The sequence below is a fragment of the Pisolithus orientalis genome, assembly GCF_024613125.1.
Source record: "Pisolithus orientalis strain OTSU chromosome Unknown F5J12scaffold_19, whole genome shotgun sequence".
NCBI classification, from domain to species: domain Eukaryota; kingdom Fungi; phylum Basidiomycota; class Agaricomycetes; order Boletales; family Pisolithaceae; genus Pisolithus; species Pisolithus orientalis.
The window spans coordinates 647,221-673,379 of record NW_026260800.1 but is presented as its reverse complement, the minus strand read 5'-3'; the positions used below and the strand labels follow the sequence as shown (position 1 = coordinate 673,379).

At 46.2% G+C, this 26,159-nt stretch overlaps 7 protein-coding genes across 7 annotated transcripts; 6 read left to right on the top strand and 1 right to left on the bottom strand.

Moving 5' to 3' along the window:
* Window positions 1–4,776: 4,776 nt before the first annotated feature.
* Window positions 4,777–6,034, top strand: F5J12DRAFT_783737 (uncharacterized protein; the record flags this gene model as incomplete). The annotated part of the gene is made up of 7 exons (XM_051742899.1): window positions 4,777–4,807; window positions 4,863–4,939; window positions 5,076–5,396; window positions 5,450–5,551; window positions 5,576–5,767; window positions 5,799–5,861; window positions 5,945–6,034. 7 exons carry the CDS (start codon window positions 4,777–4,779, stop codon window positions 6,032–6,034), a joined length of 876 nt encoding a protein of 291 aa, XP_051598967.1.
* Window positions 6,035–6,457: 423 nt separating this feature from the next.
* F5J12DRAFT_783736 (uncharacterized protein) lies at window positions 6,458–7,572 on the bottom strand (the record flags this gene model as incomplete). Its single annotated transcript, XM_051742898.1, has 6 exons — window positions 6,458–6,761; window positions 6,783–6,913; window positions 6,964–7,125; window positions 7,174–7,322; window positions 7,369–7,425; window positions 7,533–7,572. The coding sequence occupies 6 exons, from the start codon at window positions 7,570–7,572 to the stop codon at window positions 6,458–6,460; spliced, it is 843 nt and encodes a 280-aa protein (XP_051598966.1).
* Window positions 7,573–10,466: 2,894 nt separating this feature from the next.
* On the top strand, window positions 10,467–11,677 carry F5J12DRAFT_783735 (uncharacterized protein; the record flags this gene model as incomplete). Its single annotated transcript, XM_051742897.1, has 4 exons — window positions 10,467–10,907; window positions 10,960–11,087; window positions 11,135–11,196; window positions 11,259–11,677. 4 exons carry the CDS (start codon window positions 10,467–10,469, stop codon window positions 11,675–11,677), a joined length of 1,050 nt encoding a protein of 349 aa, XP_051598965.1.
* A 1,308-nt stretch (window positions 11,678–12,985) lies between these two features.
* On the top strand, window positions 12,986–14,915 carry F5J12DRAFT_171397 (uncharacterized protein). The gene is made up of 5 exons (XM_051738229.1): window positions 12,986–13,139; window positions 13,211–13,802; window positions 13,855–13,982; window positions 14,032–14,090; window positions 14,143–14,915. The coding sequence occupies exons 2-5, from the start codon at window positions 13,335–13,337 to the stop codon at window positions 14,556–14,558; spliced, it is 1,071 nt and encodes a 356-aa protein (XP_051598964.1). The 5' UTR covers window positions 12,986–13,139; window positions 13,211–13,334; the 3' UTR covers window positions 14,559–14,915.
* A 1,867-nt stretch (window positions 14,916–16,782) lies between these two features.
* On the top strand, window positions 16,783–18,431 carry F5J12DRAFT_171319 (uncharacterized protein). Its single transcript, XM_051738228.1, has 4 exons — window positions 16,783–17,457; window positions 17,509–17,636; window positions 17,687–17,745; window positions 17,808–18,431. Exons 1-4 carry the CDS (start codon window positions 17,191–17,193, stop codon window positions 18,221–18,223), a joined length of 870 nt encoding a protein of 289 aa, XP_051598963.1. The 5' UTR covers window positions 16,783–17,190; the 3' UTR covers window positions 18,224–18,431.
* Window positions 18,432–20,442: 2,011 nt separating this feature from the next.
* Window positions 20,443–23,113, top strand: F5J12DRAFT_928103 (DUF89 domain-containing protein). The gene is made up of 18 exons (XM_051749429.1): window positions 20,443–20,604; window positions 20,625–20,684; window positions 20,741–20,832; window positions 20,903–20,908; window positions 20,967–21,185; window positions 21,242–21,352; window positions 21,411–21,419; window positions 21,469–21,578; window positions 21,637–21,742; window positions 21,798–21,810; window positions 21,866–22,052; window positions 22,101–22,111; window positions 22,161–22,231; window positions 22,266–22,295; window positions 22,342–22,588; window positions 22,644–22,654; window positions 22,771–22,850; window positions 22,882–23,113. The coding sequence occupies exons 2-18, from the start codon at window positions 20,679–20,681 to the stop codon at window positions 23,079–23,081; spliced, it is 1,509 nt and encodes a 502-aa protein (XP_051598962.1). The 5' UTR covers window positions 20,443–20,604; window positions 20,625–20,678; the 3' UTR covers window positions 23,082–23,113.
* A 1,030-nt stretch (window positions 23,114–24,143) lies between these two features.
* F5J12DRAFT_906252 (acyl-CoA N-acyltransferase) lies at window positions 24,144–25,115 on the top strand (the record flags this gene model as incomplete). The annotated part of the gene is made up of 5 exons (XM_051748766.1): window positions 24,144–24,268; window positions 24,324–24,342; window positions 24,402–24,531; window positions 24,655–24,710; window positions 24,879–25,115. The coding sequence occupies 5 exons, from the start codon at window positions 24,144–24,146 to the stop codon at window positions 25,113–25,115; spliced, it is 567 nt and encodes a 188-aa protein (XP_051598961.1).
* Window positions 25,116–26,159: the final 1,044 nt, after the last annotated feature.

Genomic DNA, 26,159 nt, shown 5'->3' with positions numbered 1-26,159 from the left:
GGTTATGACAAGTTTGGCCCATAGTGTGTCCCTCTGTGCTTTGTGCCTAGTCCATTTGACAAAGTCACCACATTGGAGCATAACAGAGGTGTGAAATGACAGTGGCAGTCCAACCATACACATATATTGATCATTTCATCACAGTATGTTGTAGTATTGCAGATTTTTATAATGTTTTCAAAAGTCTCCTAAAATCTTCAGTCACTCTCCCACACTCTTCAGAATTCATTTTCTTCCCTGCTCTTCCATTCCTTAATGGATTGACTTGGAATTCTGGATATTGGTAGACCTACTTGCAAAGAACCATTCCAAGGTATTACATCATAAGTTATCCATACAGGAGTCCCATAGTGGCCACATCAGAAAAAAAAAAAAAGCCATCTGGTACCTCATCCTTCAACTAAACTACACAAGCCCTTCTAATTATACATTGTATTGTACACCTTCCATAGTCCCAATGCATTAGAAAATCCAGAAATGACAAGGATACCAGCCTGCACCCCATACAGTGTTGAGGAGGAGAACTGATTATATCTCTGCAAAGGCTGGTGCTGATGCCTTGGGATCCTGATATGATGTAGATGTATGTTAAGGCTGCCTGAGGACACAATCCCCATGTTCATATGTCAAGAATTGCAAAAATGCGAACAGAGTTCACATTTTACCCCTATTTATGTTGGCATCCTTCCAGGGCACTTACCTGGATCGAAATTGCATGTGTATGTAGTAAGCAACATACAAACATTCCATTGGAACTCAGTAGAACATTTCACAAGGCAGGGAGTATGTGTGGTGAAGCAGAAAAGGCCAGGGGAGAGCAAGGTATCTGGTCCGCTTTTTTGATTACATAATCACAGAGAAGTGCAGGTCAGATCTGAGATCTCAGGGCCCATGGATCTCAGATTCATTAACAATGACACTTTTTGATTACATAATCAGTCAGAAGCACAGGTTACTATGTTAATATGATAAATATATATCTTCAGAGGTTGCTGAGAGACTCTTGAGATGGTTGGGTGAGGGTCTTGAGAGGCTCCCAAGATGGTTGAGTCACTATGTCTGTAACAAGTTGCCACATGTTGATTATTTAATCACTCAGAGGCCATGGGATGCCATATTGGAATGACAAATGTGTATCTATGGAGGTTGGTGAGAGTGTCTTGAGATGGTTGAGTGAGGGTCAACAGAGGGATCATCAGTAACACTGTCCATCAGAAGCACAGGAAATAGGGGTGAATTACCCTATTTTACTTTTGTTGCAGAAGACATATCCAAATTTGGCAGGGGAGGGGTGGATCACTTCAAGAAGGATAACCATAATTAGAAACATCTGGGAGCCACTGCTGGAGGTTGGGTCTGTTAGATGCATTATTGCTGTCATAAAATTTATATCTAACAGACCACCATCCCTCCAAAAAACTGCTGCCTGAGGTGCAGTATTGTGGCCCCCCTTAAGTCATCCCTTGCCCTCACCACATCAACACTCCTGTACTTTGCATGTACTGTAGATGGCTTATATAAATTTTGTGCACTATATTTATATACTGTGTGGAGTGGACTCTGAACATGTGCATTATGGCACTCCATTTGGGTAAAAAGTAATGTGTGTGATACACAGCATACAATGCATGACACAGAATATACAATGTGCAACACAGGATATATAATGCACAATATGCAATAATGTACTTGGAGACAATGCTTGACTTGTGCTTGTACTCAACTGATGCCATCCAGCAAAACAAGCCTACAGTATTTGCTAGTAGAATCCAGATTTTCCTGACACAGAAACCACATGAACTCAGACACATAATGTCAATTTATCAATTGCATGAGGGTACACATTGAACATGGAGTGAATATGATGGCAAAATTTATGGCAGGGTATATTTGCATGCATCTGAAGTGTGGATTCTGTGTGGACTATGGCCTAGCAAATGATCTTCCTGGGGGCAGCCTGAATGGAGAAGTTTGCAGTGAATATTGTTAATCATGGGTTAGGATTTAGGGTTTGACTTCCCATGCTCAGAGCATCACAATTCAATATTCCACATAGTGTAGTCACATTTAGTCACAACACATGGGCAGCCTGTGTGCCAAAACACCAACACTTATATAGACCCCAAGACAGGCCCACCTAAATAGATTAGCTGGTACACATGGACAGGCCTGAGGGGCTAAAGTGAGAGCAACATATGTACAGGCCTGTAAGTGGCATTACCACAACATATTGGAGGGCCCATGGTGGGTAAGGATGTTGAAACATTTAGACAGGCCTATGACCAATTAAGTATACTGAGTTGCTGTAAGACATGGATAGGCCCATCCTGGTAGGTTACACCCCTGTCACAACATCCAGGTGGGCCCACCTATCATAACATGGAGAGGGTCACAACATAAGGATGGGCCCATCCTATGATTAGAATACAAAGTTGGCAACATATGGATGGGCCCTGGTGTCCCACACCAAAGGTGTTTGGTGAGGTGGACATGGATACAGCTGATGAATGGAGATGAAGACCATAGCCCTCATGTGAAGAAGGACAGCCAGAAATGTCAGCAGTCATCCCTGCACAAGAATGAGTCATCAGTGCCAAAGAAAAAGAAAGGGAGCAAGTTATGCACTGGTTAAAATTCTTAAGTGCCCATGTATGGCATTCTGGTTTTTGACATATCTCCACTGTTTCTGCAGATACTGAGACCATTCCCACACTTCACTTGTAGTGCTTCAGCTACACATGATCCTACCTTCCAAAATTGGAAAGGATTTGCACACTCCACACATTTCTACAGCACTCCCTCCAAAATACACTCATTTCACTAATTCTTCTGATATGGCCACCTCCATGTCAATCATTTTGCTTGTCCCCTTTGCTATGGTACCATGGCTACATATATCTACCAGGAGTTCCTACCAGCTTCCATCCTGAAGCATCCTGGTACATCCCACCCTCTGTCTGCACCCTCTCAGCCCATCCAGCTTGGACAGTGTGTTCTTTTTGTCAGTATCACCTCTAGGAGGACATTCTTTGGTCACCTCAGGTCTGTCATTGCCTTGGAAAGGTCTTATGTGGTCATTTCAGTCTCTCCAGTCCAAGAAGCATATGGATCCTTCCTCCCTGCTCCCTGCAGTGTCTTCATACCAGTCTTATCCATCATTCTTCCAAGATTGCAACAGCTACAGTATAATCTACTGTTCTCCACTCTCCCTGATCACAGCCATGATGAAGTATGATGCACATCTTGCCTCCTTGTTGCAAGATACCAGCAGAAGCCACTCCCCCTCATCCTCTCTTCCAACAGAGCCTCATTCATGAAGTTTTTATTTGCTTCACCAAGAGGATGGTTTGGGGGGAAAGTTGCAATCCCATATGCTCCTGTCACCCCACAGACCCCCAAAGCTTGACCCCTGTTGACATCTGACTCACCCTGTCCACTTTTGGATGTACTATATCAGCATCAGATCAGCACTTGCCTCTCTGTCATCCCATCTTGGCCTGAGAAGTGATCTCTTCAAGATGTGACATGCACAGCCTCCCCCTAATGTGATTCCAGTGCACTTTCCCAGTTCCTGACATTACTTGACTCATACTTTGATGTTGTGACTGTTTTTGACTCACCTATTGCCAATACTTACCAATCTTTTGACTTTGCTTACTGATTCTTTGCCTTTTGGCTTGCTTATCCTTACCAATGCTTACCAATGCTTTCCAAGATGATTACCCATTGCCTTACATTCTGTTACTCATCAGTCACCAATCACTTACCAAGTGTTTGCACCTTGTTTTCCATGGGCAACACCCCTGTACTGTATATAAATCACTGTACTTAGATAGCAAAAAAAAGAGAAGAAGATGTCAGAGAGCCCCTCTTGCTTGCATTTTATCATCACTTCAGTAAATTCCTTCAGCCAGCTTCAATAGTTGAGACTTTATTAAGGGTCTAACTATCATCTACTTTGCTTATTATCATTCTATCATCAATCTACCTCACTTCAAGTCCTCCCTGAGCTCAGTGCAGCTCAGAGCATTGAATTAAGTTGTCATCCATCCTTCTGTAGGCTGACAGCAGTCTACCCTATCACATTCTCTTGCATTCCTGCTCCTTCTTTGTCAGGAGCACCCCCAACCCTCAGCACTCATCTTTGAGTGTTATAGCTCACAAAAACCCTCCCAAAGAACAGGTTCTACCATCTAGGTACCACATAGGCATACCACCACTCACTCTTTTTGTCTTTTGTGTTGGTTTTGGTTGGGTTTTCACCACTGAACCACACTTTGACTCACAACAATTGCCCTTCAAGCTAACAAACAAACTAATTTTCTAGTAATAGATCCACACAACAACTTGATGAATTGGTTCCTGAATGAATGGGAACCAACTGCTCCCCCAGTGGATGGTATGAATGTGGATCTACTTGAGCAATTGCTGAATGTGCAGGAACCATCAGCACCACCAGTCATGCATGAGAAATTAAACAGGATGGACAGGTCTTCAACACCTGCACAAGACATTACTATGCAGGTCAATTTTCTGGCAGACTTGCAGAATGTGTGGGAACTGTCTCCTCTGCCCATCACCTGTGAATCATCAAATCTGAGGGACTGATCTCCTCGACCCAATTCTCCAACTAACCTGCTTGCTCAATTGCAGGATATGAGGGAACCAATGCCTCCCCCACTCATTTCAAATGTACCCATTGAATCTTTTGACTTGGTAGTGCATGAGGACAATGGCACAAACCATTTGACTTTTGGCATGCCTGAATGATCAGAGATGAGGGATCTTTTCAAAGAAATATGCAACAGTGAGCATTTATTTGGTTCTATTCATGTGATCAGTGATATCCATTGATTATGTAGGTGAACTTCCATCTGCACACAGCAATCTCTTCAAATGGAACAATGAGGATTGGCACCTGTTCCACATTGTGATCAAGGTATGGGCATGAGCTTAATCTGATACACCTTTGACATTGATAATTTTAGTCCTGCATGCCTCACATAGCTACTGGTATCTTGCTACCATGGACACACCACTCCCAGTGACACACCATTTGATCCCACCCTTGATAGGCACCTTGTGTGGGCTGTGCAAATGCCATTGCAAGAGAATTGGGCACAGCTGCAAGGGAGCAGTATGGTGCAGCCTCTCAGGGCCTTCAACTCATCAATATGCTCGATTTGATGGAAGTCATTCATTATCCATGTTCTGCCTTTGAAAATGGTCCCAAGCCATTCATAGCCAGCCAATCACACCCATCTCACCAGTCTGTGGTAGAGATGGGTATCCTCTACTTGGCATGCTGGATCAAGGTGGCCTCTGTACATCTGAAGCAGACTGCCAATATTGTAGGATGGCCTGCACATTGGTTTGCAAACCTAGCAATGGACTTGGTAGGTTTTACATCAATTTTTCACAATGTGGGACTGATACATAATTCCTTCAGAATCAGCTTAATAGCTTGATTCTGGTGATGGTGTTGCATGCCAGTTATACTCCTCCCCTCCCAGCATGCTACCATGCATACCTCAGACACCAAGATGATGAGGTTAGCTTCTGCAATCAAATGCAGCTAATTCCCCTTGGTGCATTTTGCATAATCAACAATATCAGTGCCATTGTCCCACATTGGACCCCACACACAGCTGATCCCAATTCCAGCTTTGCAGTCCCTTGGTGGCTATATCATTCTGAGGAATATGCAGTGGATTCCCAAAGATTGCAAGGCAAGGGATTGTTTTCTGCAGCCTGGGATTTTTTTAAGGTATGCTGCTTATTCTCATTGCTGCAAATAGTTGATGATGGCCCAGCCTGAGGTGCCAATTGCAGACCATCTCAATGGCCATATCAAGGAGCAGGTAAACTACTGCATTGAAAATATTCAGAAATATGCTGATGTTGTCAATGGTCAGGGTCAACAAATTGACCATTTCTATGCTAGGTGGTGGGCATTGCATGGGTTGTTGGGCATGCTGCTTCAACAGTTTACATGTTTTTGACTGTGGAGTTGGTGGTATATACATTGCTGTGAATGTTGATCATTTATGAGATACTGTCCATTCACATGATGTCTGAACCCCTGCCCATCTGCACAATGTCTGACAATCTACCCATCTGTATGATGGCCTGAGTAGGTTTACTTTTTTTGCAGCTTATGATGCACACTCTTTAGCTCTGAGTACCTGCCCAATACTATGATGTTGAAGCACCTGCCCATTTGCAAAATCTTGGAAACACCACCCATCCTAAAGTTCAAGAGCCAGCATATCCTAATAAAATATGAGATCTGCATTGCCCTACTAAATCTTACATTAAATTTTGCAGCTTCAAATCAACAAGTTCTCCAGTTGCAACTGGTCTAGGTAGTAGGTCATCCATCCATGGTGATTGACACATGGGAACATGCACTGACTGATGTACATTGGCATGCATGTAGTATGCCAGGCATGCTCTGTCACCATCTACAGCTCCCACCCCATGCTCCAATGCTGAACCTGAAAATGCAATGATTGTCCCTGGGTTGTAGCACAGCTGCAGATTCAAGTGTTGGAATGACAAAGTCCAAGGGTGGGTAGTCACCCATGGTTACCAGCATGTCATACCATGGATCCCATCCATTGATATCCCTGTGGTAACAAGTTACCTGATTCACCATCATGGACATGCTGCTATATGTGGAGCTCCATATTGGCAGTATGGAGCTCATATCCAAGTCCACCTGCTGTTCCACCTGTTTGCCAAGGTGGATCAATGCTGCCCTGCCATCTGCATACATTCACAGATGGATGACATGCAGGATCACAGATAACAGGGCATTGGTGTCAGACATTTGGTCAACCCATTCCCTTGTAGAAGTGTTTTCCATCCTAGATTTGAGCAGCTGTGAGGCTTCCAGGAGGCCATTTTGGGGCTTCAAGACAGATGAGTGCTTTATTCACAAGGCAAGAAATGATCACCCACCCCATGACCCTGTTGAAACCATGCAGGTGACAGGTTGATGGCACATTTCAACTCAGCATTATCACAGAAATATGACTTGTCCATCCACCATGCCTGTGGGGAAGCCTTTATGCTCTCCCACAGTGGTTCCCTCAGAAGATGAAGGCAGTTCCATACATTGGCCTGCCATTCCATTAAGTCAGTAGAATATGAGATTCTGGATTCCCTTACCCTTCTTTTTGGGCTGAGAGCATCCAGCATATACCAAACATGGATGGTGTTTGAGTCAGTCACCAGAATGGATGACTCAGTCACTTCTGCATATCTCTCAGCAGCTTCTGCATTGCAGGTTTTTCCACCCCAATTTTTCCTGACATTGACTGCAGAAAGATGAAAACTTCCATTGCACCATTATGATGGACTTACTTGGGTGATGATAGGCCTGAGAGATTACTGACAATATGTGATCCACTTCACATAATACTAGAAACAGATTTGATATATCTGGAAGGGCACAAGGTCCACTGAATACCTCCTCTTGAAATCTGGCTTTCATGTATGACACAATGCAGTCTGTGAGTTCCATTCACCATCCATGGGGGTTTTAGACATGTCTTGCATGGTATTCATGCTTGGGGTGGATGAGGTTGGAGTTGTATAGTGGGCAAGCCACTTGCAGCTTGTTGGAAAATTATGGCATGTTGGGATGCTTGCCTCAATATTTTACTGTGATCTGATCAATATGTTGTGATGCTATATGTGCTATTGGTGTTGGGCCCATCTTATGTTGTGACAGGGGTGCATCTTACTAGATGGACCCATCCTTGTTTTATGGCAATATGAAAGATATTACTGAAGGGCCCATCCATACATTATGACCACATAAATAATACTGCTGAAGGGCCTGTCCTTATGTTGTAACTGCATAAATGATACTGCTGAAGGGCCCTTCCATATGTTGTGACACTATAAATGATATTACTGATGGGCCCATTTTTATGTTGTGACAGGGGTGCATCTTACTAGACAGGCCCATCTATGTGTTGTGACAGTGTAAATGATATTACTGATGGGCCCATCTTTATGTTGTGACAGGCATACATGTTGCTATTGATGGGCCCATCCATGTATTGTTACCATGTAATTGATATTACTGATGGGCCTGTCTTATGTTGTGACAGTGGCATATCCTACTAGATGGGCCCATCCATCTGTTGTGACAATGTAATTGATAATACTGACTGGCCTGTCCTTATGTTGTGACATGGGTACATCTTACTAAATGGGCCCATCCATGTGTTGTGACCCTGTAAATGATATATATTGAAGGGCCTGTCTTTATGTTGTGACAGGTATGTCTTACAATGGACAGGCCTGCCCATGTGTTGTGATGGTATAAATGATATTACAGAAGGGCCCATCCATATGTTGTGATGCTATAAATGATATTACTGATGGGCCTGTCTTTATGTTGTGGCAGGGATGCATCTTACTAGATGGGCCTGTCTATGTGTTGTGATGCGGTCCATGATATTACTGACAGGCCCATCCTTATGTTGTGACAGGCATACATCTTGCTATGGACAGGCCCATCTATATGTTGTGACAAGGGTATATTATCCCAAAGATGGGCCCTTCCATATGTTGCCAACTCTGTAATCTATCATAGAGGAGCCCCTCTTTATGTTGTGACCCTATAAAGCATATGACAGGTGGGCCTGTCCATATGATGCAGCCTTCTTCATGATACAATAGGCAGGCCCATCCTGATATTGTGATTGGGGTGCACCCCACCATGGACAGGCCTGTCCATGTCTTACAGTAGCTCAGCATACTTACTTGGTCACAGGCCCATCTATATGTTCCAGCATCCTTACCCTCCACAGGCCCTCCCATATGTTGTGGAATTGCACTTACAAGCCCATACATATGTTGCTCTCACTATAGGCCCTCAGGCCTGTCCATGTGTCATGGCTAATCTATTTAGACAGGCCCATCATGGGGTCTATATAAGTGTTGGCATTTTGGCATGCAGGCTACCTATATGTTGTGACTAAATGGACTACATGGGGTCAATATTCACCAAGGCTTCCAACCATTGATGTAGTGATGTTTCCATCCCATTCCACCGCAGTGAATGCCAGTTGTCTCTGCAGCATGATTTATGGTGTCCCATACTAACAGGAGGAATGCATACAAAAATTTGGCAGTGGTTGTCAAGGAGTTCTTTCAGGTCAACCAGCACTTTGAAGTTCTATCATTTCTAATTGTCCCATGGGTGCTTCATGGGATCAGCAATATGGTGTACCTCTCTTCCTATCAAAGTATCATAGGGTCCATGCCACATAGTTATCTGCCAGTTCCATAAATCATTCAGGCTGTCACTCCCTGCATTTACTTGGGATAGTTCACCTCCATAAATGGCCAACCATTTGTGCACTCTCAACATCACATGCCTCACACTGTATATCCTGTGTCATGCATCATCCTGTGTCGCACATTATCCTGTGTCATGCATTATCCTGTGTGGCACATTATATATTGTGTACCCCACATACTTGTGTGTATCACATGCATTATTTTTTACCCAAATGGAGCACCATAGTGCATGGTACACAAAACAACATGCACAGTATGTTTTATATTACATGAATACTCTCCAAAGAAGCACATGGTACATGAAAAAAAATATGCAGGGTAAGCAAAATGCACACAGTACATAAGAAAAAAATGCATATCAATTTGTTACAGATGCAGCATCATACATGAAACTGAATTTGGAGAGTTTATAATCATAGCCATCAGGAACATATATATATCAGCCCATACCAGTTAGCATCTTTTTGTCAAAACCCAACCCTGGGTCCCATTCTATTATCCTGAGCTGCCACCTGATAACAATCAAGTCATTGTCAAGGCCTGCATCAGTCCATTTGTAAAACCTGCTGTTTCTGGTCAATCAAGTCATACATACACTTCAAAGTACTTTTGCTATTTGCAGGTGATTCAAACCCTTGGTGCACAGCAACATCCAACAACACTACTTCTTGAGGCTAAATTGCTTCTCCAAGCACTCAACACATCGTTTTTTGCTTCGTGAACAGCACCTCAACTTTCCATCAATACCCAAAACTGTCAAGAGCTCCCCAACATTGCAACATGCATTTATTACACCAACTCTATTATAGTATGCCAGTAGCATCCCTACCTGTGTGCATGCATGCTGCTTTGTATACAATACACACAGTTGTAATTGGGCTTGGTGAGTTTCACTACTCTTATTTTGCAAGCAAGGTATGGAAAGTACTCTTTACTTGATTGCTATAAGGCAAGAAGTCTGATTGCAAATTAAGTGGTTTCTCTGATGCAGCCTTGTCTGCAGTCACAGGATTTCAAGCTGTGGAGGAGAGTACTAACTCTATTAGACTCCTGTACTGTGCAAACCAAAGAAGGTCATCATCCTGTACAAGAGGTAGAGTATATCATTGTTGTATGTGTGGATTCTGCTAGAATCATTACCCCACATGTCCTCAGTGATGAGTTCAGAAGCTGCTATCAATGCCTTCGTGAACACTATACATCCAAATTTCGACTGTCTTATCATAGCAACTGCTTTCTCTGCTTGTTTGCTCACCCTCTTTGTAGTCCTTTTTGCACTATCCACCAAGGAGTCTCAGTGCCACCTGGCATTCCGACTGAATGTCCTTGCCATTTGTCTCGCCCTAACAACAAGCATATTGTCTTTCTTAACTGATGGGAAGTCCATAGTCGACCCATTCAATCTGGTGTCGACAAGTGTGTACCTTGCTGCAATTGTTGTCACTGTCTTCCCACCATTGTTATATGACTCGATACTGTTAACTCAACTCTTTGCACTCTATCCCCTCTCCAGCACACCTCCATTCACCCTATTGAATATATTTTCATTCCCCTTCTGCATCAAATGTGCTCGGGTGGTCACTATTGTAGGTTTTTTCATCGATATTTAGTTCCATTCCTGGGTAACACTTTTCACAGACACTTGGTATTCATCACTATGTCATGCCTGGGATGACCACCGAGGTTCTCATCGAGGATGCATCCTCTTACTGGTTTCATAGCCCTTATCTGATCAATGAGTGGACATTGCAAATTGCTGACAACCTGTAAGTTGGCATCCTTCTACATGATCTGTTGGACATTTTTTCCTCAGAAGGTACTCTGTTAGCTTTTTTCTTTACAACCTCCACATCCGCACATCGCCAATAAAAAGAGGTGAGGATACCTCCTTGTTTCTCTATGGCAAATGGATAACTAATGCATTTCCCAACATGCAGCACACAGCATTGCAGAGCTCATCCACCAAATCTTCTATATCTCTGATGCCAATTTTGTCTTCCCTCTTATGTTCAACATTGCACAAATCATCCTCGTAATGACTGATCGGTCCCCCACTGCTGGTGCAGTGGTGCTCTTGATAAATAACTATGTGACTGTCATGGGGGTGTTGTGTGCAACATTGTGGTTCTCAGGGTCGGAGAGGGCTCGGACTCGCAACGAACCATTACCTGAGCACATGCTCAACTCACCTAGAACAAACTTTGGGAGCCATCATGTGGCTGGCGGGAAGAGCGGCAGCTCAATTATATTAATAGGAGGGGATTCCGTTACACATGACACTACGGGCTTGGACACTGTGACGGATCCTAAGCATCTCACCACTCCGGAGAAAGAGAACAAGTATATCTTGGTGTGATTTGCCGGCCCCGTCCACAGTGCACTCACAGGTCTTAAAAATGATGGCTGATGACGCTTCTGAAGTTTCATTTTGATGAGCGTTGTACCTGTGATACTCCTGTATGTATGTACAGTATGTGAAGTTACTTGCACGATACACGCTAATATCTGCTTTGCGTCTAGCATTGCTGCAGTCAGGCCCTAGCAGGTATAAGCATAGCAGTCATGTCTTTCTTTTTTTATATCGAACTCCACACCAATCAACGACCTAAACTCTAACAATTCTCCATGCCAGACACGAGTGTTCCGGTAGCGATTCAGTCCGTGATGATGTGCTGAAGATGGCATCGATATGTGTGTGGTGGTGTTGATGCTCCTGCGCCAGCTTCTTGTACGTGGCCATTTTCGTTGACTTCAGGAATTCAACATGCATGAAACGAAAACGCAAACCCCACAAAACTGGACAACCACAATGTAGTTATTTTTGCATTGCGGTTGAAGAGTGGAAAAGGTGAACCGATAAGGAACTTTCCACCGTTTTAGGAAATCTCGCCCCTGAAGCACGATTGTACCCAGTACACAGACGAGGTGCTGGCGGGAGCGAAGTGGACTAATACAGGCTGCCAGACCTGTACTGGTACATTTTCAGAGGACGTGGGCCTCCAGGGTTAGGCGGGACGGTCCTACAAAGCGTACAATCTATCGTAGATTTAGATTTAGATTTATCCACCCCAGCACGGGACCTTTTTTATATATAGAAAAACATACGAGGGATTAATGCCACTGTTCGAGACTCTCTTGTCCACAGCATCTCTTGATAGAGCCTCGACGGGTCTGGGGGTTCGAGTGTTCACCACCTCGTGCTCACGCCAGCCAGTTGATCCGCAGCTGATCCTACCCTCTCTCTCAGAAGGCAAGTCTCACATACTCCGGTTCCCCTTCACCCCGTCGAACGTAATGTCCATGACTCCCTTCCTACGCGTGGCAAGTCGACCCGTCCGGCGCCAACGACTCGCGTTGCCACCCCGCAGCAGCATCGCTCCGGGTCGGCGATCCTTCGCCCCCCACCTCATTCTCACCTGTATCAAGTACTTACTGCTACTACATAGTCCTTATCCGTACACGGTTGTCTCCATCCCACTCGACGATCTTTTCTTGAGCCCTCGAGCTTCATAAGGCATAGCGTTACACTGCTAAAGTCCGTTCGCAAAAGTTCTTTTCTGTTTTGTCCCGAAAACTATACTTCTATTCAACTCTGGACCTTGCCTTTTGAGGCTAGATCGTTTCGTGCACAGTCCAAGCACAGTCAGCACCTCAACGTAACGTTCCATGATCATCAAGAACTCGGCGCAACCCAAGGTTCGAATTAGGAGGTCCCCGAGATGACAGCACGTGTATGCTGCCCACCTTACCCGGTGATTTTACCACTCTTAGTTTTACAAGCAACCGCTGGCCAACTGAGTGGGGGACAAAGGGTACCAGTACGCCTCTAGGAGATAAATAGAAATCCAACTGCAAATCGTATAGGTTTCACTGATTGGCACTGTCACAGATCTCTCAAGGGATTTGGACTGGTCTTCTCGACGGAAGGAGGAATAACCCCGATTTGACTCTGCGTCGTGTGCAAAACAAATGGGTCATCATCCAGTATAAGTATATCTACTAGTGATGCATGCATGCATTCCGATTTGGCCACGCCTCTCATGTCCTCAGCGGCAGACTCGGAGGCTACCATCGATGCCTTCGTGAGCTCCATACATCCCAGTTTCGACTATATCATCGTAACCACCGCTTTCTCTGCCTGTCTGTTTACTCTCTTCGTAATCCTTTTCGCACTATCCACCAAGGAATCTCGGCGCCGCCTGGCATTCCGGCTGAATGTGCTTGCCATCTGCATCGCCTTAGTCACAGGCATATTGTCTGGCGTATCCAATGGGAAGGTCATAGTCGACCCGTTCAATCCGCTGTCGACAAGTGTTTTTCTTGCTGTGATTGTCTTCATCATCTTCCCACCATTGCTGTACGACTCGATATTGTTAACTCGGCTCTTTGCACTCTATCCCCTCTCCAGCACACCTCCGTTCACTCTATTGAAGATATTTGCATTCCCCTTCTGCATCAAATGTGGTCGGGTGATTGTTATCGTGCGTTTTTCCATCGATGCTTAGTCTCATTCCTGGGTAATGTTTTACACAGACACTCGGTGTTCGTTCCTACGTTGGGACTGGGTTGACGACCGAGGCTCTTATCCAGGATCAGTCTTCCTTCTGGTTTCGTAGCCCTTACTTAACTGCTGAGTGGACGATGCAAATCGCCGATAACCTGTAAGTTGGCATCCCTCTACACGATCCATCGACATCTTTTCTTTGGAAGGTACTCTGTCAGCCTTTTCCTTTACAACCTCTACATCCGCACATCACCAATAAAAAGAAGTGAGCACACTGCCTTACTTTTCTATGGCGAATGCATAACCCGTGTATGGAGCGCGCGGCATTGCGGAGCGCATCCGCCAAATCTTCTACATCTCTGTTGCCAATTTTGTCTTCCCTCTTATGTTCAACATTGCACAAATCATCCTCGTAACGACTGATCGGTCCCCCACTGCTGGTGCGGTGGTGCTCTTGATCAACAACTATGTAACTGTCATGGGGGTATTGTGCGCAACCCTGTGGTTCTCAGGATCGGAGCGGGTTCGGACTCACAATGAACCGTTCTCTGATCACATGCTCAACTCGCCCAAACCGAACTTTGGAAGGGGTCGTGTGGTGCGCGAAGAGTGGGAGCTCAACTGTATTAACGAGGAGGGCTCTGTTACGCGTGATACTACAGGCCTGGACATTGGGATGGACCCCAGGCAACTTACCACTCCGGAGAAAGAGAGCGAGTACATCTTGGTGTAACTCACTGGTCCCGTTAACAGAGTAGTGACCCTTCTCAAAATTGGATGGCGATGCTCCTATGTCGATGAGCCATGTATGTACGTGACACTGCTGTAGGTGTATGTATGAAGTTACCTGTATCACACACCGGAGGGCATCTCCGCTCCGTACCCCGATTATCAAGGTCATTCTTGCCCTGAAGCTTGAAGGTTGACAGGCGTATACGTGGCAGTTATATCTTTGTTTATCATCGAGCTCCATTAGGCTAATCTATTCATCCAGCACTCTACCGATCCTCCGTGCCGGACACAAGGTAGCAGTTAGCACCGATATGTTAGTGCTCCCGCATCTGCAAAACTACCCGAGGGAGTGAGCAGGTTATACCTGCCTCCGTTTGGAAGTGACTTGTCGTAAGACTCGCTAAGACACTTGTTGGCCAATGAGAGAGCTGGCTCAAGTGCGGAAGAGCTGTTAACAGCCGCGTCGCGTAGCTGTTTCCCAGATGCGGACTGTCTCACATCAACGTTCTTCATGATCACCATGTTCGTTGACTTCAGAGATTCAGTGGTATGTACGAAACAAGAAAACGACCCCTATTATACGTTACATAGCAGAGAATGCAATGGGTACGGGAGCCGCTTGTAATCTATAAACTAGTGCGCGTCGCGAGCGAAGAGAGAGAAGACAATAATCGTATGGCTTTGATTTCGGAGGATTGAGAATCACACTATAAAATGCATATCCTTTGTCAACGGCGTAGCGAGTTGCTTGAAATTCATTTGGCGCGTCCTAAACTTGCTGGGCAGGGTGTGACAATTCTCATCGTTGCTGAGGACACGCGAGATGGTGCATCTGAGTGCAAACACGTACCACTAATAGGCTGCCTCATGTACTCTCCACCAAGAGAAGACTAGAACTCTCTGACCTCCTTGAGATCTGAGAGATTAGTGGTGACGGGGGAGTAAGTACATAGTATCCTTGGAACCACAGGATTACGTATTGATTTCTTCCCTACTGGCTAAAGAGCGCTTTCCATGGGAACCTTTTTGTTCCGCGTTGTGCTGGGATGGGCTGGGCGGCAAGGATGCTGCTGCTGTGCTTGTAAAATTGGACAAAGATTAGTTGATCCGGTATCTGTGCGAGGGAGATAGAATTTCCGCCAACACAGCACGATCATCGGGATTATAAACGCAGTGATGAGGGACCTCCTGACTCGAACCTTACGCCCGGTTCTTGATATATTGCTGAGGCGCTAATTACGAAACACGAGGGCCTGTGAGAGTTCGAAGCTGAAAAAAAATATTCACAACAAGGTAAGAAACACATATATGGAAGATTTAACGCCGGATGAGTTCCAGCAGTGTAACTGTGGCAAGACGGCCTCAATGAGGTCAGTTAGTAATATGCAACGAATTACCCAGGAAAGGCTGACGCGCCTTGTTACCCGTGGAGACAAACCCTTGAATAGTTCACCTTCATGCGTGCTTCGCCATCTCGAGGCAGTAGTTGGGAATCCGGAACAATAATGACCGCAACCACTAGTACTTGAGGTTTTGTCTTGTGATTAGCGATTGATCGGTTCAGCCACACACGGCTTATGTAATCTATACATTGGCTGGCTCCTCATAAGTACATCTAAGTACTAGTAGACTCCGAGAATACTACGCCTTTGCCTCCCTGTTGCTCTTGGAATATCCAACTCAAGTATCGTCCCGCAAGCGATCAGGCATAATATTTGCGATTCTAGTCACGATGGGCAATTTGCTTTCCATATACCGTGCACTTGCTCATAATGCAGAACGTCGGACCAGCAGAAACCGACATCTGGTACTGTAAAAAAATTCAACGATAGAACGAAACAGTTATGCATTATGAGCAAGTGTACTGTAAAGCTGCTTTCGGTAGACTGGGTCTCATCCAATCCTCCAAAGTATTTTGTTATACGCACACTTGCCCCAAAGTCATGGTTTCCATCTAGCCCCTACCTTTGAGGCTACATCGTTTCCTACAGCTTCAGACACTTGGGATTCTTTTCGCACCTACATCAAGAACTGGATACAAGGTTCGAGTCAGGAGGTCTCTGACATTGCATCATGCAGTTAATACAGCAACCCTATTATGTTATGCCGGTGGAATTTCTATCTTCCCCACGCGTATGCCAGTTTGATGTACAAAACAACATCAGGCGGACTCGGTGAGTTTTGCTACTCATTTTTCAAGCAAACACACTAGCACCCTTTTTTTATCAGTACGGAAAGCACACTCTTAAGGCAGGAAGTCCGACTGCAAATCATATGATTTCGCTAATATCTCCGTAGTTACGGGTCGCAGGGGATTCAGACTAGTTTTCTCAATGGCAGGAGTACTAACTCTGTTTAGGCTGTGCGCTCTTTAAGCCGAACAGGGTCTTCAATCATCCAGTACAGCACGGTAGAGTATATTAGTGGTTTATGTCCATACCTGGCTCCACCACCTCACATGTCCGCAACAACGGATTCAGAAGCTGCCATTAGTGCGTTCGTGAATGCCATACATCCAAGTTTTGACTATATCGTTGTAACCGCTGCTTTTTCTGCTTGTCTGTTTACTCTCTTTGCAATCCTTGTCGCACTATCCACCAAGGAATCTCGGCGCCGCCTGGCATTCCGACTGAATGTACTCGCCATCTGCGTCGTCTCGGTCACAGGGCATTTTGACTGGCTTGATTAATGGGCAAGCGATATTCCACCCATTCAATCCGGTGTCGACAAGCGTTTACCTTGCCGCAACCGTCTTCACCGTCTTCCCACCATTGCTGTATGATTCGATATTGTTAACTCGCCTCTTTGCAATCTATCCCCTCTCCACCACACCTCCGATCACTCTATTGAAGATATTTGCATTCCCCTTCTGTGTTAAATGCGCTCGGGTAGTCGTTATCGTCGGTTTTTTCGTCAACATTTATTTCATTCCTGGTTGACGCTTTGCGCAGACAGTTGCCACTCACGACTACTTTGGGTCTGGGATGACTACCGAAGCTCTCATCCAGGATCAGTCCACCGTCTGGTTCCGTAACCATTACCTCATTGCTGAGTGGACAATGCAAATTGCTGACAACTTGTAAGTTGGCACCCCTCTACGTGATCCGTTGGACATATTGTCTTCGGAAGGTACTCCGTCAGCCTTTTCCTTTACAACCTCCACACCCGCACATCACTGATAAAAAGAGGTGAGAATACCTCCGCGTTCCTCTCTGGCGAATGAATAACTCATGCATTTCCTGATATGCAGCACGCAGCATTGCGGAGCGCATCCGCCAAATCTTCTATATCTCTGTTGCCAATTTTATCTTCCCTCTCATCTTTAACGTTGCACAAATCATCTTCGTAACGATTGATCGGTCCCCTACTACCGGTGCAACGGTACTCTTGATTAACAACTATATAACCGTCATGGGGGTATTGTGCGCGACATTGTGGTTCTCAGGATCGGAGCGAGTTCGCACTCGCAATGAACCATTACCTGGGTACATGCTCAACTCACACAGACCAAACTTTGGAAGGGATGATGTCACTGGCGGGAAAAGTGGGAGTTCAATTATATTAATAGGGAGGTCTGTTACACACAGCAACACAGGCTTAGACACCGAGGCGGATCCTAAGCAACCCACCACCCCGGAGAAAGAGAACAAGCATATCTTCGCGTAATTTACTGGTCCCATTCGCACGTCTTGTGATGATGGTTGACGACGCTCTGATACTGTACCCGCCGTGACCTTGTTGAATGTATGTGTACGTGCAGTGCACAGGAGGGAATCTTTGTTCTGTGTCTTGGTTTTCACGGTCGTTCTTGCCCTGTAAGCTGACAAGCATCAACATAGCAGTGGCTTCTTAGTTTTTTCAATGAACTCCACTGGGTCAATCTATTCATCCGATGCTCTACCGATGCTCCATGCCAGACACAAGGTAGCACCAACATGCTGGTGCTCCCGGACTGTCTCGTACCAACGTTCTTCGCAATGACCGTGTTGGTTGACTTAAGGAATTTAGTGGTGTGTACGAAACAAGAACACAAACTCTATCATACATTACTTAGCGCAGAGAACGCAGTCGTACGGAAGCGGTCGTAACCTAACTAGTGTTGCAAGCAAGCGCACCGTAAGTGAAGAAAATAATCGTATGGCTTTGATTTCGGAGGGATCGGGAATCACACTATAAAATCCACGTACTTTGTCGTTGACATGGCGAGTTGCTTGAAATTCGTTAGCGCGTCACCGTCTAAACTTGCCGGGTCAACTGTGGCAATCCTCGTACCCAGTACCACAATTCTGCTCCTCTCCACCCCGCCATTGACAAGAGCCCTTCACATTTCCAGCCTACGCCGTAGCATTTCGTCGGATAATGGCTCGTTGCAAGGTTGAGCTCACTCCGATCTCGAGAACCAGAGCATTGCGCGCAATACACTTATCACGGTGACATAGCTGTTGATCAAGACTAACATCCCACCGCATATATTGGGGGAACGATCAGTCACGATAAATATGAGTAGTACAACATGTGGTGAGAAGAATCTTACAGCTTTTCAATAGTCACGCGCGGACATGAGCTTATAAAGGAAGAGGCTGACAGAATACCTTTGGAAACGGAGACAGTCAAACCGTTTGATGGAATGCTTCGACATTTGTCAACTCACAAGTTGCCTGTTATTTGCAGTGTCCATTCAGCGATCACGTTGGGGTTACGAAACCCGATGTTGGCATCATCCTTGACGAGAGTCTCGGTGGTCGTACCAACCATAATAAAGTCATTGACGAGAAGAGTCTGCATTCAGAACCAATGTCCAATGGACCCAAATATGCATCGACAAATGAACCCACGATAACTACCAACCGAGCGTATTTGACACAGAATGGAAAAGGGAATATCAATATCTTAGTAGAGAGACTGGAGGCGTGCTGGCAGGAGGGGAGGGTAGAGAACGAAAAGGCGAGTCAGTAATATCGAGTCATACAGTGAGGGCGGGAAGTAAAGAAAGGCGACTGCAGCAGTGAAGGCACTTTTGACATCGGATCGAACGGGTTCGTTAGGGCGAGACGGATGGCAAGCACACTCAGTCGGAATGTCATGTGGCGACGAGACTTGTTGGTGGATAATGGAAGGACTACAAGAAGGGTAGATAAGCAGGCAGAGAAAGCAGTGATTGTAACGATATAGTCGAAACTCATATGTATGGCGTTCACGAACGCATTGATGGTAATCTCTGAATCCGTTGCTAACGACATGTAAGATGGTGCGTCTGAATGCATACACGCACCACTGGCACGCAATCTCATGTACTTGATAATTACCGTATGCAGCTGGTCCGCGCAGCCCACGACAGTAATCCGAAAAAAGTTAGTACTCCTTCTAGTCTGACCTCCTTGAGATCTGAGAGATAGGCGGCGGGGGAGTAAGGGCGTGGCATCCTTGAAACCACAGGATTACGTGTTTATCTTCTTCCGTACTGGTCAAAGAACGCTTTCCATGGCGACTTTTTGTTCCACATCACAATGAGCTGGAGTGACAGCAGGGAAGCTGCTACCTGTGTTTGTAAAATTGAAATAACAAGACTGGCTGATCCGACATCCGTGCGGGGGAGATAGAAGTTCCACTAACATGGCACGATCATCGAGATTGTAAACGCAGTGCTGGGGACCTCCTGACTCGAACCTTGCGCCCGGTTCTTGATATATCGCTGAGGTGCAATGTAATTACGAAACACGAACGCCTGGAGGGCCCGAAGCAGCCAAAAAAGATTTAGTCTCAACAAGTTCAGAAACACCCATGCGGAAAATAAGTACGGTTAATGCTGGATGAGTTCCAGCGGTGCAGATGTGGCAGTAGCTATAGCAAAATGGTCTCGATGAGGTTAGTTGGTCATATGCATCAAACCTCCCAGGGAAGGCTGATGCGCCTGTTATCCGTTGAGACAAACCCTTGTATAGTTCGCTGCATGGGTGCCTCGCCATCTTGAAGCACTATTCGGGAATCCGGAGCGAAGATTGCGACCACCAGTACTACGTAGTGTTGTATCCTAGAGCCCGTGCGTAGGTGGTTCATGCGAAGTGCAAACACAATGCTTATGTAATCGCCAAGTACCTTTTGATTGGCTCTAGACTTCAAGATGTGCCAGTACGCATTTGTATTGTCTGCCCTACGATCTTCCTACAAGTTGGTACTCAGTAGGACATAATAGTTACCCACATTCCACATTACAATTCTAACATGTTCATGTTTGAGGCACCTTATCCTCCTCACGATCTACAAGACAAAGACAGGTAAGCACAGGACGTTTGCAAGACAATACCTTGGAACTCCCGTATACCCTACTTACTACGCTAACCTTAGTTTCGCGTAAGTTTCGTTCGTCTTCAACCCACGACCGACGCGCTTCATAGCAAATACTCGGAAGCTACGAGACACTGCTCACATACTGGCCGGCCATCATCACCAATCTGGTCGACCATATCCGCGAATTGATCGATTGTACTGTTACAGTGGGGTCTGATGAAGCTCACACCAACGACGGATGGAACGATCATGCTACTCAGCTGAAGATCAATGAAGGGAAAGAGATCATCTCGAAGGCTATCCGACTCAAGTGTCGCATGGAAAGCGATCGGGAACTGGAGTGGGTCTTGGGGATCGATATGTGGTTTAATAAGCACTGATACCATGAACTTACAGAAAGATCCCAGAGGATGAGGAGTTTTACGTCGATGAGTATAACTTAGAGCTAGCAAAGCTCGCTCAGATTGGGAAAAATACGTGGTTCGTTGTCCCATGGCTTTTTGCAGAGTAAGATCTATGTGCAAAACCCAGTTGGCTGTTGCTCACCCTATCCGGCAATTCACAGGAGCTATCTGTATGTGTCCCGGTATATATGATCTGATCCACTTACCAATATGCTTTAGATACCGCCTGATTCGTTCTTTCTTTAAGCAGACCACTCACTGGACGGAATTTGATCCATTCCGCAAAAAGAAGGAAGAAGCATTCAGAAATAGCGCAACCGCCGTGTATCGTGAGTATCAACGAGTGTACGGCCCCTCAGTGTAACCGCGTTGATCACATTTCCATAGATATAGCAACAATGATGCACGAGTTAGAAAGCGAGAAAGACAGACTTATAAATGACCCTGATAAGCTCTCGATTCTCCTCAAGGAAATGGTACAGATGTGTCTTTGGTGCGGGATTGCTTTCACATATCAGACAAGCTGTCGTAGTAACTTCGGTGTTCAGGGGAAATGCCACGGTGAGAAGAATGTGGCCGAGCAACAACGCCGGAAAGTTAACCTTCGAGGAACTAGGACCTATCTTTCTTAATACACCTCGCGCCTTCCGATATCGAGCAATTTCAGAATGTTGGGAGGGATGCTCAACAAGCCCGAAAGGAGTTCATTCTCAAGGACGACCAAGAGAACCTGTGGGAACACATTAGGAGCTTGGAGCATCAAGTAGGACCTGTCACACGATGTGATTTTGTTCTCGATAACGGTAAACAACCAGCACGTTTGCGATCGTGTTTAACTCACTCAATCACAGCTGGGTTCGAGGTGGGAAAGAGATACATTTCCGCTCCGTCGAGTCTTGACCGTCTGGAAGCTTTTCACTGACCTCGTGTTTGCCGATTTCCTCGTCACCCACACACCCTATTTCTCCAAAGTCGTCTTCCAGTAAGTGCAAATTATGGGCTTCATTGTAATATAGTCACGATCTTAGCCCGAAGCTCTTTCCCTGGTTCGTTTCCGATGTCACCCCGGTCGACTTTTATAAGACTATAGAGTCGCTATCAGTCGTCCACTTTCTTCAATGCAACCACGACGACGACCGAATCAGCTCATCATCTCAAGGAGGTGGTAGAACGGTGGAAGAAATACTTGCAAGAGGGCGTGTTTTCCCTAAGCACGGAACTCGAGGGTGGGTATAAGAAGACTCAGTTTTGGACGGGCCCCTGGCCATATTGGTATATGGAAGATAAGGCAAACGAGTTGTGGCGTTCGTTATCTGAAAGTAGTTTAGTGATAATTAAGGTGAGCAAATGAGGTTGCTGTTCTCTGCAGCTTCTTATACTATTGATGTTGATAGGGAGATCTTAAGTTCGTATCACATTTGTGGCACCTATTATCTTCGTTAATGCATGCCTTATCTGTAGTTATCGCAAGTGTGTTATCTTTGTGCCGATCTAGAGGAGCTCATAAGCGGAATGTTACAGGTTAACAGGGGATGTGAAGTGGCCAGTGTCGATGCCCTTTGCCACGGCTCTTGGTAACGGCCTTCCGAATGCATACAAGGGTGATATCTTGACACAGGTTATTTTTCACAGGGCCCTTGGCAGGGTCGTTCCCGCTACTGAGCCTTCGCACCAACAAATCAGATGTTGTAGTTGGCGTACCGCAAGATGTTGCAGATAAATTGGACGAAAAAGACAAGCGCTGGAGAGTGAATGGAAAGTATGTTCTGTCTGTTTCGTCTCATTATAAGATCCGGCATGACAATGACGTCGTGCCAGGTATGGTCTTGTGAGCTTCGTACCGAAAGCGCATAGGAATTAGTGAAGAGGTATAGATAACGCGGAGTTCCTCTGACGCAGTTAGTGGAAAAAATAGAAGTGTCTTAGATACCATTGGAAGATCACCAATCACGAACTAAATCGTGGAGTGCATGGTCCATTTCGCTGGGTACACCGCCTCCCTGGATCAGGAGCATTCCGTGTGCCCTTATGCCAGGGTCAGGCAAGATAGGCTGACACGTTGGACGCCTTTCAATTGAACAAAAACTTCCGAATTCTGGCAGGGTTCGGGTTCTGTTCGGAGTGTGGAATCACCGGTGGGTCATTAAGGCAGCTCTGCCCCGCATACGCTCCCCACCGGGCGGTTATACTTCCCAAGGATCAAGGGTCCGTGCGATACCCCAAATAGGTCTTTCATGTCGCCCTCGGCCGACCTCTCTAGGATTACATGTCATGAATGGAAACCGTACTCAGCGGAGACAAATGATAAAGCCATGCGTTTGAGCGGTGACAGAAGTGGCGCCAACCCGTCTGCAAATAGTTCAGAACCAGGCACATGCGGGGCACGTACCTGGACACACAAGGTAACGATGAGAACATGCAGAAGCAAGCAACCATTGAACTCAGCGCAACGCCGAGGCGTGTTTGAGAACTGATGGTCTACTTACTGCATGTTTATCCATGGTGAGCGAGCTCACCGGATGATCTACCGCAGCAGTGGTCGGATGGTAGTAGACCGGAGTGGCGCATAGCAAATGCAAAAGGCTAACCCAATAAAGGGGACTGTGTGAGAGGAGTCCGAGGGTGGACCGTGCCAAATGACTAGTGTCGAACTGTCCGAGTGCTCCTTGGACAGAACTCTGCTTGACTTCTGAGAAATCGGCGTTAGGGATGGGCCAACTAAAATGGTCTACCGATTATGACCGGGACTCCGGGAACAGCGGCAATAAATATTTGGGCTTACCCGGACACAAGTAGGGCTGTTCGACACCCGCACGTGGACTGGCGTATGTCCTCCTGCTCGTCCTCTAACCACCACTGTATCTGCTATCCTAGCACCTGGAAGTCCCGAAATCATGGCTGAAATTGTATACAGACAGTATATAGGCGAATCAGATTTACCCCACATTATGTCGTTGGTTCAGAGTGAGCTCAGTGAACCCTACGTCATCTACACCTACCGTTACTTTCTCCATCAATGGTCCGTCCACCCTCCGCGTATCTCCTTTTGCGTTCACTGACTTTCTCCAATGTAGGCCGCAACTTGCATTCCTGGTAAATACTTGGTGTCCTGCTTCATGCACCACAGTTACTCAAGTTATCGACCCCTCCAGGCGATACCAGCAGGCTCTTCGGTTCCGATAGGCGTCATCGTGTGCAAGCAGAGTATGCACAAGCATGTCGCTAACAGAGGCTATATAGCCATGCTCAGCGTGAACAAGAACTGGCGTAAGCGTGGCGTAGGTGAGTTATCTCCCCGACCTCCGTCACCCATAATTCACCACACGACACCCTTCGCTCTCGTCCCTGTCCCTACGCTGCAATGACCAACACTTTCATGATGACGTGTTTCGTGGTGTCTGATAGCCAGTACGCTCGTACGACGCTCTATCGAAGTTATGAAACAGCACGGCGTAGACGAGGCAAGTGCTCCCAGGAACTTACGTATGTATTATTGAACTGACTTTTATAAACTCCACCTCGATGACATCCTGATCCCAACTCTAATACCGACCGCAACCCACTCACCGTGCGCACGTTCGGGGACAAAATTTGAAATATCATGGCAACCTAATCACTGGCGGCATCAGGTAGTGCTCGAGACCGAGTATGACAACGTAGCCGCGCTTGCTCTTTATGAATCTCTTGGGTTTATCCGAGAGAAGCGCTTGTATCGTTTCTATCTCAACGGAAAGGACGCTTTCCGTCTTCTCCTCCCGATCCCTCCCGATGAAGACCAGGACAGTTCCCCATTCCATAGCCCCCGCCAGCCCATCAGGACATCCCCTTTCGCTTATGTCATTGACGACGATGACGACGACGATTAATGCTTGGTCCGGGGCGGTACCTCGTCTATCCATCCCTTGCTTCTTCTTGGTACCTCATCGGTTTAATCTTTAATCCCAATACGGTATCACCCCTCGTCGTTTATTAATCCCATGTCCTCGTGTACATTTACCTTGTCGTTCTTCTCTCTTCGTCTTGCTGTACATTCTTTCGTTCGATATCGGGGGCTACCTGGTGTTGGATCACTGCCACCCCTCACTTCTGTATGTACCCAGTTACACTGTACAGTATGCATGGCCCGGGATTGCAGAAATTGTACTTCACCCACCTTTCAGCAAGCTGACCAGTACTTCCGCACCTGAGAACGTCAGCTGGAGACTCGAGAGATGCAGGGTACATGGACTGGTAGGCATCCAGCAGAAGACGTGTCAGCTGCCGATACTCCGGGGTAGGGATCATCGATGATCGATAAGCCTTCTACAAAACAGCAGTGCGACAGGTTCGTTTTCGGTCACCGATCGAAGTGTACGCCGGAATACGGTTCAACGTTCAAGTACTGTCCACGCGCATCTACACACATGCAGTCATTATCGATTGCATCGGTTCCGTAGAACATCGACAGCTTCACGTTATGTCCCAGCTTCTTACCTGGAGTCCAATGCCAATATATTCATAATTGTTCAAGCATGCTCATACCCACAGTGAACTCGTTCGGTTAATTGCCTCCAGTCAGAAAACTGACTTCTTGCTGACTGTTCTGCCTGCCTCGGACATGGCGGTGGCAACAAGTCGCGACACACCGTAGCATCAGGGTTTGTACTAGCAAGGCCTTGCCAATGATACGCCTGTCTAGGTTAGCATCTGCGGGGTCGCGAGCGAATGCCGAAAAACCTACTAACGTTACTCTTTTAATAGGACTGCAGTAACGTCTTGTGTTCTCATTGAAGACGCCGAGATTCTGCTCCCGCCGGGGGTGAACCTAGACGGGTATGGTTGGGTTGAGTGGGTGCTGAGCCAACTGAACTAACCTTCATTCAACATGGACCTGTATGACTGGATCGCCCAAGGAGAATCGCTCGTTCTCG

Coding starts and splice junctions, on each gene's coding strand:
- F5J12DRAFT_171397 (XM_051738229.1), top strand. CDS start 13,335: ATGCATTCCGATTTGGCCACGCCTCTCATGTCCTCAGCGGCAGACTCG. Junction 13,983..14,031: donor ATGCAAATCGCCGATAACCT/GTAAGTTGGCAT, acceptor TTTCTTTGGAAG/GTACTCTGTCAGCCTTTTCC. Junction 14,091..14,142: donor CACATCACCAATAAAAAGAA/GTGAGCACACTG, acceptor CCGTGTATGGAG/CGCGCGGCATTGCGGAGCGC.
- F5J12DRAFT_171319 (XM_051738228.1), top strand. CDS start 17,191: ATGTACTCGCCATCTGCGTCGTCTCGGTCACAGGGCATTTTGACTGGC. Junction 17,458..17,508: donor GCGCTCGGGTAGTCGTTATC/GTCGGTTTTTTC, acceptor CGCTTTGCGCAG/ACAGTTGCCACTCACGACTA. Junction 17,746..17,807: donor CACATCACTGATAAAAAGAG/GTGAGAATACCT, acceptor CCTGATATGCAG/CACGCAGCATTGCGGAGCGC.
- F5J12DRAFT_928103 (XM_051749429.1), top strand. Junction 21,186..21,241: donor GAAAGCGATCGGGAACTGGA/GTGGGTCTTGGG, acceptor ATGAACTTACAG/AAAGATCCCAGAGGATGAGG. Junction 22,851..22,881: donor CCTTCCGAATGCATACAAGG/GTGATATCTTGA, acceptor TATTTTTCACAG/GGCCCTTGGCAGGGTCGTTC.